The sequence below is a fragment of the Genypterus blacodes genome, unplaced genomic scaffold, assembly GCF_046128005.1.
Source record: "Genypterus blacodes isolate CSIRO-AG114 ecotype Tasmania unplaced genomic scaffold, CSIRO-AGI_Gbla_v1 ptg000052l_1, whole genome shotgun sequence".
NCBI classification, from domain to species: Eukaryota; Metazoa; Chordata; class Actinopteri; order Ophidiiformes; family Ophidiidae; genus Genypterus; species Genypterus blacodes.
The window spans coordinates 1,049,725-1,066,736 of record NW_027466864.1 but is presented as its reverse complement, the minus strand read 5'-3'; the positions used below and the strand labels follow the sequence as shown (position 1 = coordinate 1,066,736).

At 44.1% G+C, this 17,012-nt stretch overlaps 1 protein-coding gene across 1 annotated transcript in view; it reads left to right on the top strand.

Moving 5' to 3' along the window:
• snap91a (synaptosome associated protein 91a) overlaps nucleotides 1-17,012 on the top strand; it is a 33,661-nt gene continuing 16,649 nt past the window's right edge. Inside the window, exons 1-3 of the mRNA XM_076150447.1 lie at nucleotides 1-218; nucleotides 14,558-14,700; nucleotides 16,693-16,768. Of these exons, the coding sequence (XP_076006562.1) occupies nucleotides 89-218; nucleotides 14,558-14,700; nucleotides 16,693-16,768 (349 nt within the window). The 5' untranslated portion in view covers nucleotides 1-88. The remainder of the gene's footprint in view (nucleotides 219-14,557; nucleotides 14,701-16,692; nucleotides 16,769-17,012) is intronic.

The following is a 17,012-nucleotide window of genomic DNA, read 5'->3' as shown; positions in this document are numbered from 1 at the left end:
ACTGACACCGAGACCGGTCGATCATTTCTTTGGAGGTTAGGACCGCGTTGGACGTTTCATTCTCGAGGTTGGACCCCGCGGAGAGAAGATGTCGGGTCAGACTCTAACGGACCGCATCGCTGCGGCTCAGTACACGCTGACCGGATCCGATGTGGCCCGGGTTGTGTGTAAATCCACCACACACGAGCAGACGGCCCCCAAGAAAAAGCACCTGGAATGTGAGTACATCCTTCCTCTCATCACCTATAGCAACGATCTGTCTGTCCATCTGTCTCTCTGTCTGTCCAATGTCCTACAATCTATCTGCCATCACTCACATACAGTACAACTAGGCCAAGCACCGGTGGTTGCCTCCCCCATCTAGTAGTGTGTATGTGGGGTGTGTGTATGTGGGGTGTGTGTATGTGTGTGTGTGTGTGTGTGTGTGTGTGTGTGTGTGTGTGTGTGGAAGGGGGGGGTTTGCTTGCAGAAACTAGTGAGTCTTCAGAACGTGCTTGTCAAATGTGCTTACACACACGCACACTCACACACATCCATGCAGCAGCTTGTGCTGCCATTATTTATCCATACATTTGACCATCTATTGCTAAATCACAGCAGGGTTTCTTCCCCCAAATGTGATCAGCAGATGAGCAGCACAGTGAGGAAACAGAGGGGCGCCATGTCTTATAGCATATACTGTATATCCCATAATAATACTCACTGGAGATTCTTGTCCTCGGCTGAATGCTTAATTGAAAAGGTCAGACGTGATGTTGTTACTATTAAACACACGCTGCACAGCAAACGCACTATATATCACAAATGTATTGCTGAGTAACGTTTTGTTTATTAGTGTACTTGAGTTCATAATCTTAGGTAAGCACTGAAGCAGAATCCAGTATAATGGATGCTACCGGAACAACCTGCCATCCTATTTTCTAACCAAACTCTTTGACCTTTGATTTACTGTATATCTTACCAGCTGTGGCCTTTGGTAATCAGTCTGTGACAGTTAAGGCTTATAATGTATGAGTGCAAGGTTGCCTATCTGCCTTTCAAGCCCAGAAGTCAGACATGATCCATCATCCTTTCTGGAACTTTCTGTCTAGACAAAATCAACTATTTACTGCATTCAATTAATGCACAACAAAGTGGAAAACGTAAACACTTGCCAAAGATGTGTTGGCATTTAGATGATGTCGTCTTGTGCTGACTAAGCACTTTGCTGGACAAGTACAGAATAACTTAAAAAGTAACACAAATGAACTTTGATTTTAGAAGTTTCAGCTGTTATCTTTTACTTTGCTGAACTCTTCTGAACTTCGTTCCTCCTGATCAGCTTTTTGTGCTCATTTGATGCCGATTGCTGCCATAACACAGGAGTTCAACACACTCTGTTTGGAACACTTTGAGCAGGAGACCGCTTTGTTTGCCCACTTCTTTCATGAACCAATTTTCAATCAATGGAGTGCTGAAAGGTGAATTCACCTCATTAATGGAAATGACCCCGGGGGACGTTGTCTTACATTGTATTCAATTTCCGACACAACTGACATATTGTTGTGCTTGTTTGGGCAGCTGGATTGTTCCGCTGTAGCCGAAGCTTTCACCTCCTCCACTACTGACAACATGGGTGTCAAAGCAGCTCTGTGGAGAGCTGAGAGGCCGCTGGCAGCTACTGAGTCCTTCTAAACTTTAGTGAGAACCTTCTGTCTATCATCCATTGGGTCCATATATGAGTAAACATGTTCTGTGGATTCCATCTGTGTTAAATCAACACTAATATATTCCTTTGCCATCTCACTGGCATCGTCACTTCACATCTGCATAATTAGTCCCCATTCCCCTTCAAAGATCATGCTAATGTAGTCTGCACAAAGACGTCACACGCGTGTAAGTTTCTCTCGGTTTGTGACTTTCTCATTATATCATAATGAGGTTCAATATTGGAGATGCTGGAGAAGGATTATTGGTTGCCCTGATATTCCGTGAAGGAATCATCAGTGTTCAGTGAATCAGGGATCAATGATGTAATATAATGATGAGTGTGATGTTGGCTTATGTGCTTTAATGTTCTTTTCTTCATATCAGCTCTTTTATTATTAAAAACTATATTTGCTCAGGATCAAACACAATATTCAAGCAATATAATGCCTAAAATACTTATATTAGAAAGTGAACCCAAATCATGTATGTGCTGTATGTTAGTTCTGCGTCAATCTGTCTTTATAATAATAAAAGAAGTATTATTATTATTATTATTACTATAGACTAAAACAGGGACTCCCTTCCTTTTCCCCTCCAAAGGCTGTAACAATGATGGGATTATTTGTTTGCATTAGTACTACACGTGGGCATGTCCAGCTAGATCCTGTCCGTGTGTGTGTGTGTGTGTGTGTGTGTGTGTGTGTGTGTGTGTGTGTGTGTGTGTGTGTGTGTGTGTGTGTGTGTGTGTGTGTGTGTGTGTGTGTGTGTGTGTGTGTGTGTGTGTGTGTGTGTGTGTGTGTGTGTGTGTGTGTGTGTGTGTGTGGTTTGCCAAATAATCTGTTCAAGCAGCATCCAGAGAGAGCAGCAGGCCGGTAAGCTGCTCACGCCGTGACCCCAAAGGCCCAGACAGAGAGACAATAATCAGAGAAGATCAGAAATCAAGACGTATCTGCGACTGAAACTGCATCTCCAGCCTCTGAGTGTGTGAGATTCACCCGTGTCCAGATGTGTTTTGTTATCCTAAATCACATGCATGGTACACAATCTGTCATGCTACTGTGTAATGATGCAGGCAGACATTTTGGGGAAGAAACAGACTGAAAAAGAATCCTTCCTTATGTGTCTCTCTGCACTAGTTTTTAAAAGAAACTTTGATAGGCTCGGCAGAAACGTAGAGACACATTCTGCCTTTAATTGATGATGCAAATTCGAAGTGCTCTTAACTCATTTCTGCCTTGGGCTGGAGTAGGAGCACAGATTGATGCCACATTGACTGTTGCTGACGCCACTCGCTTGACAGACGCGACACGTGGTCAGAGTGTCTCGCAAGTGTCGCCGTCCCCCCACACTGAAATCTTAGACTTAGCTCTGGGAGTGTGTGTGTATGCGTGCGTGCGCGTGTGCGAGCCGCCTGTGTTTATGTGTTTGTGCGTGAATACGCAGCTGACATCTGAATGAAAATGGAACTGGGAGAGAGTTTTTGTCTGCATTGGAGCAGAGTTGCTGAGGAGGAGAGAGGAGGAGGAGGAGGAGGAGGAGGAGATCCAGCTGTGAGTCAGATGCTTTTTAGTTCTGCTTGGCTCTGTTCAGGATTGTACCGCCACTGCCAGCACAAAATGTTTAACATGTAATGCTTCTTTGTAGCATTCTCACCAAATATGTTATTGTAACATTTTAGACAGAAGAATATTCGCCTCAATTTTATCTGACATATAAACACATGGAGGGAGTGAAGATGGAATTATGTGGCATCATAGATTTGACAAAGATTGCATTGAATGAAATGGAAGTCCTCACTCTGCAAGTCATGATTTTAGCCACGCAACTGACAGCAGAGAAATGCAACTAACTCCTCCATGGGCTCTGATTATAAACCTTTCCTACTTAAACAACATCAGATTATGACCCAAAAAAATGATCTTGAGCTCCCATCTCAAGCTAGTATTTGTAGGATGACAGTCAAGGCTGCAAACTAAACCCCTCGATACCTGCAATTATGTGATCACACGGTATCTTCAGAGGCTTGAAAAAGTATTGAAAAAGCACGGCGGGTCGTCTTTGTATTCGTCAAGGAAGAATATTTTCCCTTTTTTGAAGAGGAAAGCTTGTGAGTTGTCTCACTTGGAACAGTGTGACCATCTGGCACGCTGGCAGGCACAAAGCTCATGGGTTCAAAATGGAGTGAGAAGAAGCACAAGGAGGGCGTCTTCACCGCTAATATGAAGGATGCTGGTAAATCAGATCGTTTACTGCTGCGTGGATTGAGATTCGGAAATGCGGTCATCTTCAGCCTCAACCTCATCATCATCATCATCACTTTGGCTTGTGGATCGTGTTCAGTCACCAAACCGTCACTGGCTTTGAAATTTTGTGAGGAACGTTTGAAATGCAAAAGTGTCATATACACTAAACAGCAATGATCAATCAATATAAAGATCAATCCAATTATCGAACCTTAACTAAATGAACTTTAGAACATAGCCAAGAAATCCATTTTCATTCTGAATTGACTGAAGTTGATGGATTGCGCAACGTCTGGGCTCTGGCTTCAATTCAACCGGTGCAGCAGTTTGCACTTCATTTTGCTGCCTGACTTCAAACAGGAAGCAATGTTCTTGATTTATCTAGAATCTGAAATAACAACGATAAGATGAAGAATGTTCTGCTGGTGTGGTTTGAATATCTGCTCAGTTTGTTTCCTCTCAGCTTCTCCTGATCGCCTCCATCCTTTCTTACATGATCTCTAACCTCTTAATGCCTCTAATGTTAAGAAAGTTATGAATTGTTAACGAGCCCGGAGGTTATGTTTCCTCTCTCCTCTTTGCACGGTCACTATCCTTAACCCTAAACAACGCTTAACAGAATGACTTTGTCTCTAATGAATCATTATAGCTCAGATTATGTCTGTTGCAATTATTGTCACCGGCTCTGCTGCTGCTTCACTCGTTCCAATTAGCAGGTTTTCTTAACAAGGTGTGATCATGCTGCTCTCATACCTATCGCAGGCGACATGTCGGCCGTTTCTTCCTCAGTGTGCGTGTGTGTGTGTGGGTGTGTGTGTTGGGGTGTAGACATCACGGTAAGCGGCGAGAAACATAAACAGCATGCTGAGTCCCCTTTGGCTGCTATGGTGCTGTTATCACAACATGAGTCACCCTCAATGTGTTACCACATTTTAGGAAGCGAGGGGAAAGGGGAGGAGGGGGTGACGGGTGGCTGGGGGCGGGGGCTCGGGGGGGTGATGGGCGGGTGGGCGGGGTGAGGGCTCGGGAGGGTGGTGGCGTCCTTCACAGTAGCCTGATAAGTCTCATGTGAGCGGTCATGTTTGAAAATACTCTTAAATGTGCACAAAACTGCAACATTCAGCCTCTTCTGCTCGCCCTGGCTTTGGCAGGGATGTGCACACTGAGTGAGAACATGCATTTGTAGGTGCTGCGTCTGTGTGTCAGGTCTGTTTTGGTGGAACAGCTGCGTCAGGCCTAAGCTGGCAACTTTCACAGACCGTGCTGGCCAAACACTCTCCTGCTGGCCCTCATACTTCCTGATTGGGAATCAGTGTTTTGCGCCTCACAACACAAAGGAGGCTGGATTTCCTCCCATCCAGGGAGTTTCTCTGAAGTTTGCGTGCTGTTGCGTCACATCCAGGGCGTAATTGCAGCATTTCTGTCTGCAATTTAGACTGAGATTGTGTTTTGCTGTAGGGATTAACAACCAATCGCACGTCTGAGGGTTTTCGTCATCTGGTAGCGAGAGTAAAATGCTTTGATGGAATGATAATGTCAGCGTGGAAATGCTGCAGGACGGACGGACGGACGGTCGGTCGTCTGTCTCACATCTGTGGAAGCTAAATTGCATTTTTCACAGCAGTGTGTAGCAGGTGTGACATGCAAGGAACACGGCGCTAAGACTGAAGCAAAGTGACATGTTTGAACCCAGAGCTCTGTCGGCTGTGTCAGTGCTTATCGTCACAGAAACTGCTGGCTGTTGCTAGGCATTGTTTTGTGTCAAATATAGATTTAGACTTCTTTTTAAATGCATATTATTGATAATAACACAGATCGATTCTACTCAGATACAGATCTTGTAGATTGGCTTGTATTTTCACATTCTGTGTGCAGGGTGTGTTACAACTCTCGCCCAGGGAATTCTGGGATAAGCCCCGCCCCCTCTGACCCTGCAAAATGACCAGATGGACGGATGGATGAATGTTTGAGCCAAATGAGCAATTAAACTACAAGCGCGAGGCGATATCTGCACCTTTGTGTGATTAAAAAGTCTGAATGCATTCTCTCAATCCGCAAGCAGTGCAGTGACGTACGCAAGTGAGTCATAAGGACTGTGCTCACTCACGCCTGTGTGTGTGTGTGTGTGTGTGTGTATACACGAGTGAAGGACTCAAACAGAGCTTCAAAGAGCAAAATCCAGGCCTTGTTTGCGGTTTGAGTGTTCCTCATTCCCACTCCAGCCTGTTTCTCTTCCCTCCTCAGGCTTGTATAATGACTCAGTGCTGCTCAGAGCCTAATGGTGACTTGTAGTGGATAGACGGCAGGCGGTCGGTAAGCGAGTGGCGGCGCTGATCTCACAGCGGGTATTCTTCAAAGCCACAGAATGCCCCTCTGATGTCAAACAGTGTGTGGGAGGAGCGCTGTCCTTCCAGGCTCGGAGTGTTCCCATGAATCAGCCGGGACCGGATATCACAGAACGCTCCCATCAGACCATTATCTTCCACCCAACGCAAGGGGCTGATTTAAATTGATTAGCTCCTGAGTCTCACCAGTCTCTCTCTCTCTCTCCCTCTCTCTCTCTGTCTCGTGATGTTTTTAGGTTGTGATGCCCTCGAGCGTCTGAAAACTGCAGTAACGTGTATCGCGTCTCACACAAGCTCAAACTGTTGTTCCTCCTCAGTGGCATGAAGGTGATACAGCAGCAGAGAGATGAGGGAGAGAGTGTTGCCTCGTCTCTCAGTATGCAGGTGAAGCATCAGCCTCTGCACGTTTAAACCCAGACTGCACATCAATAATGCAGAGAGGTTTGGGTTTCCTGACGCTTTATTTCTCTCCCTTGGCTGGCGAGTTCTACCTCCAGACCTTGACAGGAGTGTTTGCACGCTGGCAGAAGGGCTGTATCCATGGGGACACTGTGGGACTCTACGTGTTCTTTGGGGTTGTTTGGCGGTTCAGTTCTCGCTCTTTTGTCTCTCTTTTTGTTTGGTGTGTCAGCTTTGGTCCCGGTATCAGGGTGGAATGCTCTCAGACTTTGAAAGGTCCATGTTATGGTTTCACTCGTGCAGTCGCCTGAGGATTTTGTGGCAGAAATCTCAAAGGAATCGCTCTAGCAAATCAAACAATGAATGCCGAAAAGGTCTTTGTAATTTTGATTTCATCGCAGATAATTCTGATCAATCCTTAGACAATCGTGCAAAGGTTTCTGACGGGCAATACAACATTTATACATCTAACTATTGAGATGTTGGATTCCACCTGATGGTCCTCAAGTGTTTTGTAGGTTTTGAGGATTGTATTGTTCTTGGTTGTAATGATCACTGCTCATTAGACTGGTTAGAGCCCAAACTAGTGCCAAAGTATTCAGACATCTCACTCTAATTTGCAGGTTGAGTAAAATGAGCTAGTGATGGTTTAATTTTTACACTTCTTCATCACCTTTCTACTGTATCTCTTCTTCTCAGCCTGGTGTTGTTGTAGAAGAAGCCCACCACCTACAAAAATGTTGTTTTCTGTTTTTCGGTCACAAAAAGAAGCCCAGCAACCCCAGAAAGCCTGAACCGCACGAACATCTGTCTCTGTCGCTTCCCTTTGAGGCAAAATGAGCTTGTGTAAAGACATTTACAAGTCGCAATACAGAGAGAGAGAGCAGCTAATGAGCGACCGAGGGGACTTGGGAGAGGACAAATGAATGTACAACTGAGAGGATGTTAGACTGGTGATTCACAGGTGGAGCCTTCGTTCACTGCAATTTGGGTTCTGTTGTTTCTTAAGAGTGTTTGGTCCTGCCGATATGAGAGCTGTGGGCAAGAGGGAGAGCAATTAAGCGATTAGGGAGAGATTGATCGGTGACCGCTGCAGGAAAATAGCTCAGGGAAAAATACTTATCGGAAGCCTTTGCTGATTAAAGTGGAAACGGAATGGCAGCAAACAGTCGGCGATGTTTTCAGCTGGAAAAACTGTTTGCTCGTCGCTGGATGATGGAATGCTGCTGAGTATATTTGGATGGATGGCAAATTACAAATCAGTCAGTCAGTAAAGCTCAGTAAACCTATTTAATACATAAATTACATTACATTTCAGTAATAATTGTATTTTGCCTTCCAGAGAATATTAATCACACTTTATGTTATTTATGTTTTGCTTATAAGGTTTTAATTTCTTTGAAGCATCAGATTAAATGGATTTACCAGCAAAGAACAATAAAAAATGAAATAAACCTAAATTAAAAACAGCAAATTAGCTCTTTCAGACCCACACGTTATAACAGGATTTAACAAAACATCAGCAAACCAAACGCTATCCAACAAGCAGCAGGAGCAGCATCGTCGTGCGTTGGCCTTCGCTCGACGATGCTGCTCCCCGCTTCAGATTCCCTCGTCCACCCTCTGCGTTTGTTATGAGCGATGGCTTCCTCTTTGTGCGGCAGCCACCGCCACATTCAAGCTGCACCACGCTCGCCCCGCAGTGCTTTCTGGGTATTTTATTTACCCTGTACGTCGCTTGGCAAAGGGGGGAAGGGGGGTGAGAAGAGCTATAAATAACACTGTGCTTTCGCGGCCCATTCATGTGAGCCCAACGCAGCTCGTGAAGCGTGGCTCCTTGTGGCTCCGCACTCACGCTGCAAAACAAAAATCCTCGTCTTTACGTTGCTTCCTATCTGACAACACGTCCCTACGTGATGCGTGGGATCACATAGGCGTCTTCCTCAGTGTAGGAAGCAGCACTGAATATGTTACATTAATGTTACAAACCAGTATTGATAGTGCATTCAGGGTTGAATCCTGATAGATGACCTCTGTCTGTAGCTGCTGTGGGAGTTTGAACCTGTGAATGTAGTTTTAAAAGGAATCTGTCCTGCATTTTTGGTGCCACTTTAAAATGAGAGCTAGTTGCCAAGGAAACCACCTTGCCATGTCCCTATTGGTGCTCTGCGGTACACCAGTAAAAACTAAATTGTGAGAAAAATGAGTGTGTGTGTGTGTGTCTCATCTGTCCTCCTGTCAATGAGCTGCATATTGTGTGTCGTCTGGAATCGGCGTCCTGTCAGTTCCGTGTTGGGCGTGGCTGACACTGCAGGGTCTGATGTGGTATTCGGTGACTTGTCAATAGAGCGCACACACACACACACACACACACACACACACACACACACACACACACACACACACACACACCAGAGTCCAAAGTGTGAGAGGAGACGATCTTAGTCGATACTAAGGGGGCTTCCATTAAGAGATTCTGTGCTGCAACATGAGACAAAGCTTCTGTCGTTGATGTACAGCCCCCTTTTGTATTTCTGGACCCGTTTGCCGTTTTCGTGGTGACTTTCCTCCAGTTGGCAGAAGGATTAGTGCTGATATCAGACATCTGCAAGCTGCTTCCAAATCCTGAGCCTTTCTTTTGGTCTGGCGGCACTTTGCTCCATAAGTTTAATGAGGATCAGCTGGAAAGACTCATTTGTACCGATTCTTACTTCTTCTTACTTACTCTGCTTTTAGTCAATTGATCTATGCTTTTGTGTCTGTGAGGGGAGATTTGAAAATTTAGAACCGCCCTCTGTGACATCATCACAAGGGTTGAACTGGGTTAAACAAGCTGAATCCATCAAAACTGAAAGTATGTGCAGGATTATAAAGCTAGACGTCCCTTTAATATCCATGTTTATAAGATTAAAAACACACAACCGGTCTTCATATTCTGCACATATACACCAGAGGAGAACAGAACATATGTGATCACTGTGCCTGTGCTTCACATCTACACCGTATGAACACACAATCGGATCACATCCATCATAGAAGAAGCAGAGCTCTCAGTCCCTTCACCACCAGCGGCCTCAGTGGACCATAATGCAATGCAGCCACAGGATGTGTTATATTTAGAGTCGGGGGTCATGGGCGTGACCACTGCTGAGACTCTAGCTGGGCCTAGCTAACTGTAGCTATAACACAATAAGACAATACACACCTGCCAGACCCAGAATGCTCCGACGCCTCAGGTGCTGCACTGTGTCAGAGCAAGGTGAACGCTGTGTGTGTGTGTGTGTGTGTGTGTGTGTGTGTGTGTGTGTGTGTGTGTGTGTGTGTGTGTGTGTGTGTGTGTGTGTGTGTGTGTGTGTGTGTGTGTGTGTGTGTGTGTGTGTGTGTGTGTGTGTGTGTGTGTGTGTGTGTGTGTAATAGTGTGCTAAACGTTCGTCCTCATGTTGTGAATGACCTTGGATAAAAAAGTACCAGGCCGTAACCGACAAAGATTTATGTATGATGTCATTGAGAAATTGAAATTCTATTATACAGCAGGGCGGCACAGAATGAGCTCTTGTTAGATTTTGTGTTGGTTGGTGTGTTAAGAAGTCAAATTAATTCTGATAAAGGTGATCCTCTGCGTCTCTGCTCTGCCTCCCCGGTGTAAAAGTAGACGTGAATATTACTGTAATCGGCGTCGGCTAACTACTGTTACAGCAGGATGGACTCACTCTGCAATTACTCTCAGCCGCTCGATACTGCCACATCTCCATGGCAGCCTGTGCTGGTTTTACATTCCCAGCAGGGGGGGTTCACATCCCCTTGTCCCGTATTAATGGCGTCTACCGAGCTAACCTGCAGTTGGCCAAGTAGATCAATGCACAGCGTGAGTGTATGGAGACTTTTCATTTTCATTTCATGCCTTCTTCAGTGCACAAATCAGATGATGACAGCTAAGTTACAGCTCCATTATAGCTATTAAGTGACGAGAAGATCGACATCAACTTAACTCTGCCAGAGAGTGTGTGATTGTGTTGCCCCGGTCCATGATGACTGCTGGGAGAAGCTCCGCTCGTGACCTTGAACAGAATATGGATGTAGCCGAGCATTCATCTTTTCTCAAAAATTCAAAAACACTCATTTGGAGCTGGATAAAAGCTAAATGAGTTTGTTTTAGGCGTTTTTATGGACAATATCAACATGTCTATCAACAAAACCTAAATATTTTAGCAAAAATAGAAAAAGAAAGAAAGAAATTTAAGTGCATGTACTGTTATACATTGGATTTGTTGACCACCCTTCAAAAAAAAGAATAGGTCAACGTCGACATTGAAATGGGATAAAATATGAAATCATTCATTCATCAAAGTTAAGTATTTAATCCATCACAGTTATACTGGGTTACATTTCAGTTTTTGGGGCAAAATGACAGAATTGTACTCTTGTCCTCGATGAATACACACACTGTACTGGAGCTTGGAGCTCAGCTGAAACACTGAGTGGTTCATTACGACCCAAACAGGCACAAAGTTAAAGGTAAATGACCTTGACTGCAGGGAGATGGGCTCCACGGTGTACACTGCAGAATTTTGTGGTAATGTCATTTCAAGTTGGCTGTGTGTGTGTGTGTCTGCACTCCACCGAGGCCGTGATCCTCACACACACTACCTCTGTATGAATAATTGAGAAGGGAGCTGGGGGGGCAGTGAGTCAGGAGGAGATCCTGCTGAACTGTTCTTCAGCATCTCAATCACATCTGAGTGTCTCTGCCCAGCTCTGCCTGCTGGGCTCAGTTTATGCTTCACACTACACCCCATTAATGAAGTCATGTTCATATTTATGTGTTATTGATGTTTGCCCTTCTGTTGTCTTATTCTGTCCATGTTTTGTAGATGTTTCTGGGTTTATGTCCCATGAAGCACACAGAAGAAAATGTTTCCATTTGTCAGGATAAAATAACATAACAAGGAAACTATCAAGAATAGAAGGAAACACTTGGAAACTAAGTTATTAGTTCTATTAGATTTTCACAACAATGTCTTTACAGTAAAATTTGAAGAGAGAGAGAGAGAGAGCGAGAGAGAGAGAGAGAGAGAGAGAGAGACAAAGAGATTAGATGAAATGCGTAGGATGATGCAGGCTACTGACTCATCAGCCCTGTAGGGATTGTCTCACTGTGTGTGTGTGTGTGTGTGTGTGTGTGTGTGTGTGTGTGTGTGTGTGTGTGTGTGTGCGTGTGCGTGTGCGTGTGCGTGTGCGTGTGCGTGTGCGTGTGCGTGTGCGTGTGCGTGTGCGTGTGTCCTGCTTTACTATTCTAGTAAAGCACTCATGTCTGCATGATGAGAGCATGATGGAGGATAAAAGAGCAAGCAGCCTTACCATTACTGTCAACACAATGTGACCTTGAAACAGCAATGACTCATTACTGCCCCACCACACCCACTGAGGGCTGTTTGATTTGATTTAATCACGGAAATCCAACCATCCCCACCTAACATAATTAGATTAATGACTTTATTATTTATTTATTTTAGCCCACAGGCTGTGGCACAAGTTACGTTTAACACTTGGTCCTCAATGGAAGACAATCAGAGTCTCTTATATGACGCAAAACTCAATGAATGACCGATCAAAAGGTCAAAGATGGAAGGATTATGACTTTTCAAAATGCGATACGTGCATTGAGAATAAATAAAATTTAAAAAAAATGAAAATAATAACCCAAAAAGAGATCTGTATTTGATGTCTTCCGACTAAAGACAGTACTGTCCTCAGCTGAGCATCTTCAGATCTGAGGCCGAGGTGCTCTGCCTCTGTTGGACGTTGTTTGATGCTTCAGGTTATTATGACCGCGGCATGTTTGTGCCACAAAAAGAATTTATGCAACATTTTTGAAACAGACTTTCCTCAAATGCGTTAGAAACAATTTATTCTGCATTTTACAAAATAATTGAACTGTGACAGATGGCTCTAAGTGCTAGTGTCCTGGTAATGAATCTATGTTAAGATGAGGGAGGAGGGTTCAATATGGAGCCCTCTCAGATGCCTCTCTGCCTGCCAGCACTAAATGAGCAGACGTGATACCTCACTATTAATCAATCACATAGCGTTGCCCTGTTGTCAATCCTGCTCTGCCGAATCGAGGCATTTAAAATGATGCCGCCCTTGTTGCTGTCCCTTATACACACACACACACACACACACACACACACACACACACACACACACACACACACACTCTCTCACTGTGTCCTGAGGATTGCCTAGGAGGAGAGAGGAGTGGAGCACTTTCATTTAATAGTGACACCTTTCCTTCACACAGGGCCTAATGTTATCTGATTGATGATGATGGACAGGAGGAAGAACACACCTCCAGATTACTCTGATTTATTGGCGAGAGATTGGTATCAATGTGTTGATAGAGATTATCCTTTGGGCCACTTACCTGAATGACCTTTTCAAAAATGCTGTATTAAGATGTCTCCAGGTTCCTCTGTGCACTCTGACTCCTAACTGCACAATTTACAGGTCTTGATATTGAAATGGCACATTGATATTTCCACATACAGAATACCGACCTGCTTGAGTCACTCCAAAGTATTTAAACCTGCATTACACTTGACATGACTTTTTGGATAAATGTTTCACACACTTACCGTGGAGCTGAGGCTCTCATCTGTGTTTCCTTCCAGTAGCAGAAGGCAGAAAGTGTAAAAACAGCTTTTAGCAGCTAATAATTCATTCAGAGAGATTCTGCTCGCCACTTTTAATCTTTGCTGCTGTCGATCACATTTAGCACTTATGTGGCAAACTACACAATAAACGTGTTCTAGAGTTCAATTTTGTCTCCTGGACAGACGTTTACTGCGAAACCTCTTAAGGAAACAGTTTGTGTTGATGAAATGAAAAAACATCACAAATACAAATGAATTTCCAAAAATATCGTTTCTGTCAAAAGAGAAACTTGGGAATATGTCCTGACTATGTGGTCATACTGATGGAATAAATACTGTGGCAATGAATATTTTGCTATATTAATCATGGCAGTCATCATAATGGAGGCACTTTGTTGTCATTGATACATGCTGATGATGGAGCTCTGTCTGTTCTGTCTGTCCATTGGTCAGAATGTGAAGCACTCCATGTTTCATTCTAAATGGCTTTAATTACCGGGAATGGCAGGATCCTGAAGCAGGGCGTAGAAGCAGAAATAGAAATAAATGTTTGACTGATAGATGAAGAATTTATACTTCATGCAGATCTGATCAGGAAACACTCTGGTTCTGTTTTCCACAACGCTTTCCTGAGGCAGAGGAGAAGTGGTAACCCATATTGGTAAAACTAGCCACAACTAAACGTGTGGGCAGGAGATCATTCATTTGGCTATAAATCACTGTCACACGTGGCTAAGCTACACAGCCTGAAATGTAAACCTAGCTGCAGCTGATCCTGGTTGAGGTTTACTTTAATTAACTTAAATCAAGTATTTCAGGTAGTGGAGGCTAATGAAAGCAAGCATGTCCTGAAGATTCCATTAACTCACAATTGATTTATCTCACTAAAGAATGATGTCACCTCTCCTCTGCTGCAGATTCCTGTTTTGATAAGATGAACACCATATTGATAGAGTAAAAGCTTTACTGCAGGTTGATTAACATTGAACACAAGTGAGAAGATCTCACTTCATTTTCAGATTTGTTTTAGAAAAACAGACTTTTGAGATGCTTACGGTGAGAAACACAGCAAAGCTCTGCGGCATTTTCCTGTGTTTGTCATCACTGCACACACACACACACACACACACACACACACACACACACACACACACACACACACACACACAGCGCCTGCACTGAAGGGTACCATGCTGATAATCATCTGACCTCCTCTTCCTCCTCACAGACCTGATCCAGGCCACCCAGGAGACCAATGTGAACATCCCCCAAATGGCCGACACTCTCTTTGAGAGGGCCGGCAACGCAAGCTGGGTGGTGGTTTTCAAAGCCCTGATCACCACACACAATCTCATGGTGAACGGCAACGAGGTGAGGTCATCGCACACAAACACACACACACATATACTATAGCATACCCACCCCTGTGTGTTCTTTGATGTAGGTATCCAGTTAGAACCCCTGGGGGAAATGTAATGAATAAGCACTCTGCCCTCCCTTGACAACTCCTAACTGAAGTGCCCTTCAGCAAAGCTCCTGTGCAGACTCACACAGTGTGGTTGCACTATGCAGCTCCCAGTAAAGGACAGAAACTGGTTATATAGGGAAACTCTCAAAAGTAAAGTGTCCATATGTGCTCAGTTGACTTTCTATATAACCCAGCCATACTATCACATAATAGGAGTTTGCCTTTAGTGCATGAGTGCAAGCTGATTTGACTTCTCTCTCTATCCAGCTATAATAATGTAGATATTTGAATTTATAAAATATCAGCACACCAGGAGGGAGGAGAAGCACCTTATGAATCCTGTGTCTCCTCCATTCTGGAGTTCTGGTTTCCTACAGGTACTCTGCTTTCCCCACCGACAACAACAAACACATTCAGTTCATTCCTCCTTCCTGTGTCCTTGACCAAAGGCACTAGGCAATAGATGTGGAGTTGGTCTCTGAGCTGCTGCCCACTGCTGCTAAGAGTTACAATGGGTTGAATACAGAGGACCAAATCTGCTGCACTTGTGCAATGACAAAAGGCTTCTTCTATTCCAATACAATTCTCTATATTGTTGCTGTTGGTGTCAGGAACTCAACGTTTGTGCCCTGGTTGTAAATTCTTACTAAATAGGAGTGTCAAAGAGCCCGCTGATCAGTCCCATGGGATCTATTCACCCTGACCTTGTTCCCCATCGAGCGTCCAGTCCGTTACTGAGATAAACAGATGCTTGCTTACTGCCCAGCAAACTGGAGACAAGCAGAGGAGAGGGGGCGAGAAGGATTTGTCATTCTTACCCTCCTCTCACTTTATTGGGCTCTGGGGAAATTGAGCTACTGAATAAGCATCAGGCGTGTGTGTGTGGTGTGTGTTTGAATGTTTTTACATCCTTATTTCTATTATAACCAATTTTCTTGCAGTGTGATAGAACCTATTTGTCTTTAATGTGCTGCATGTGATTCATACTCGCACCTTGCCCACTCACTGAGGCTGCTGCCTTGCTCCTGGCACAGATAACTATAGCATCACACCTCATATATGATTTCCCTCTTCTGCTACAAGCAGTTTCACAGCATCTTAGGAGCGTGTCAAACATGTCAAAAGGCTCCTCACACACAGCTGGTGAATACCTAAGAAACCATCTTCCTTATATCAGGATTCTGATGTAGCGAAGGCCCTGAGTATGAATCCTTTACATAATGTTTGGTTGGTTTGTTGCTGTGGTTTTGATGAAACTTACCGGAGAAATTCGTGCCGAGGTCAAGGTATGACGCAGCGATCTTGTCTGTAGCTGTAAGATTTCACTGGTATGGCTACAAGTTTGCATCTGTATGTTGAGTCTGTATCAGGACCTCCAGACACTGAATCTCCTCGCTCACATATCTTAGTAAACACCGGTAGCTGCAGGTTAAAAGAAGTCGTGACTGAAAATGTGAAGCCGCCGTCTTATTGCTGTACACCGTGAGTCATGAGATGTTCTTTGCTGCTTCTCTTCCATTGCATTTCCTTCTGTACAAAATGAACCTTTTGTTAGTGCATCCTCCAGCCGACACTTCCCTGAGGAGATCGTGATGTGCCTGATGTTGCTATGAGTAGTCAGGATAGACTGAGCTGAAAACTACGTAGATCCATCCAGCGGAATGGAAACCATACCAGCGGATTGCATTTATGTGTTTCACTATTTTGCACACCTTTGGTCACAGCTCCACCAGATAATAGGTGGATGAAGAACAGTTCCTACAAGAATGTGAATTTGTTTGTTGAGATTTGTAGAATTTTCATTAAATTGAGTCATCCCATCTCATTTCTTCATCAAAAAGCATTAAATGACTTTGCAAAGTGAAGTAATGAACCCCATGTGCTCTCTCATGCAGAGATTCCTTCAGTTCCTGGCCTCTAGAAACACCTTGTTCAACCTCAGCAACTTCCTGGACAAGACTGGTTCTCATGGTGGGTGCTGTTTCCTTCTTTCCTTCCTTGTCCTCTTTACAACCAAGACATTCTGTAATCATGTCATCAATCAGGTTTTAAGCCAAATTGCATGATTTACACATACATTTAAATGCTGCCTGAAATCAAATTCATAGCTCATTTAGGAAACGCGTCCTCCTACTCAACATAGCTAATGGGTAAAGTGAAAGGATAATGGATGAATAATGGATAGAATTTAAAAACAGATGGGCGATTTATGAGC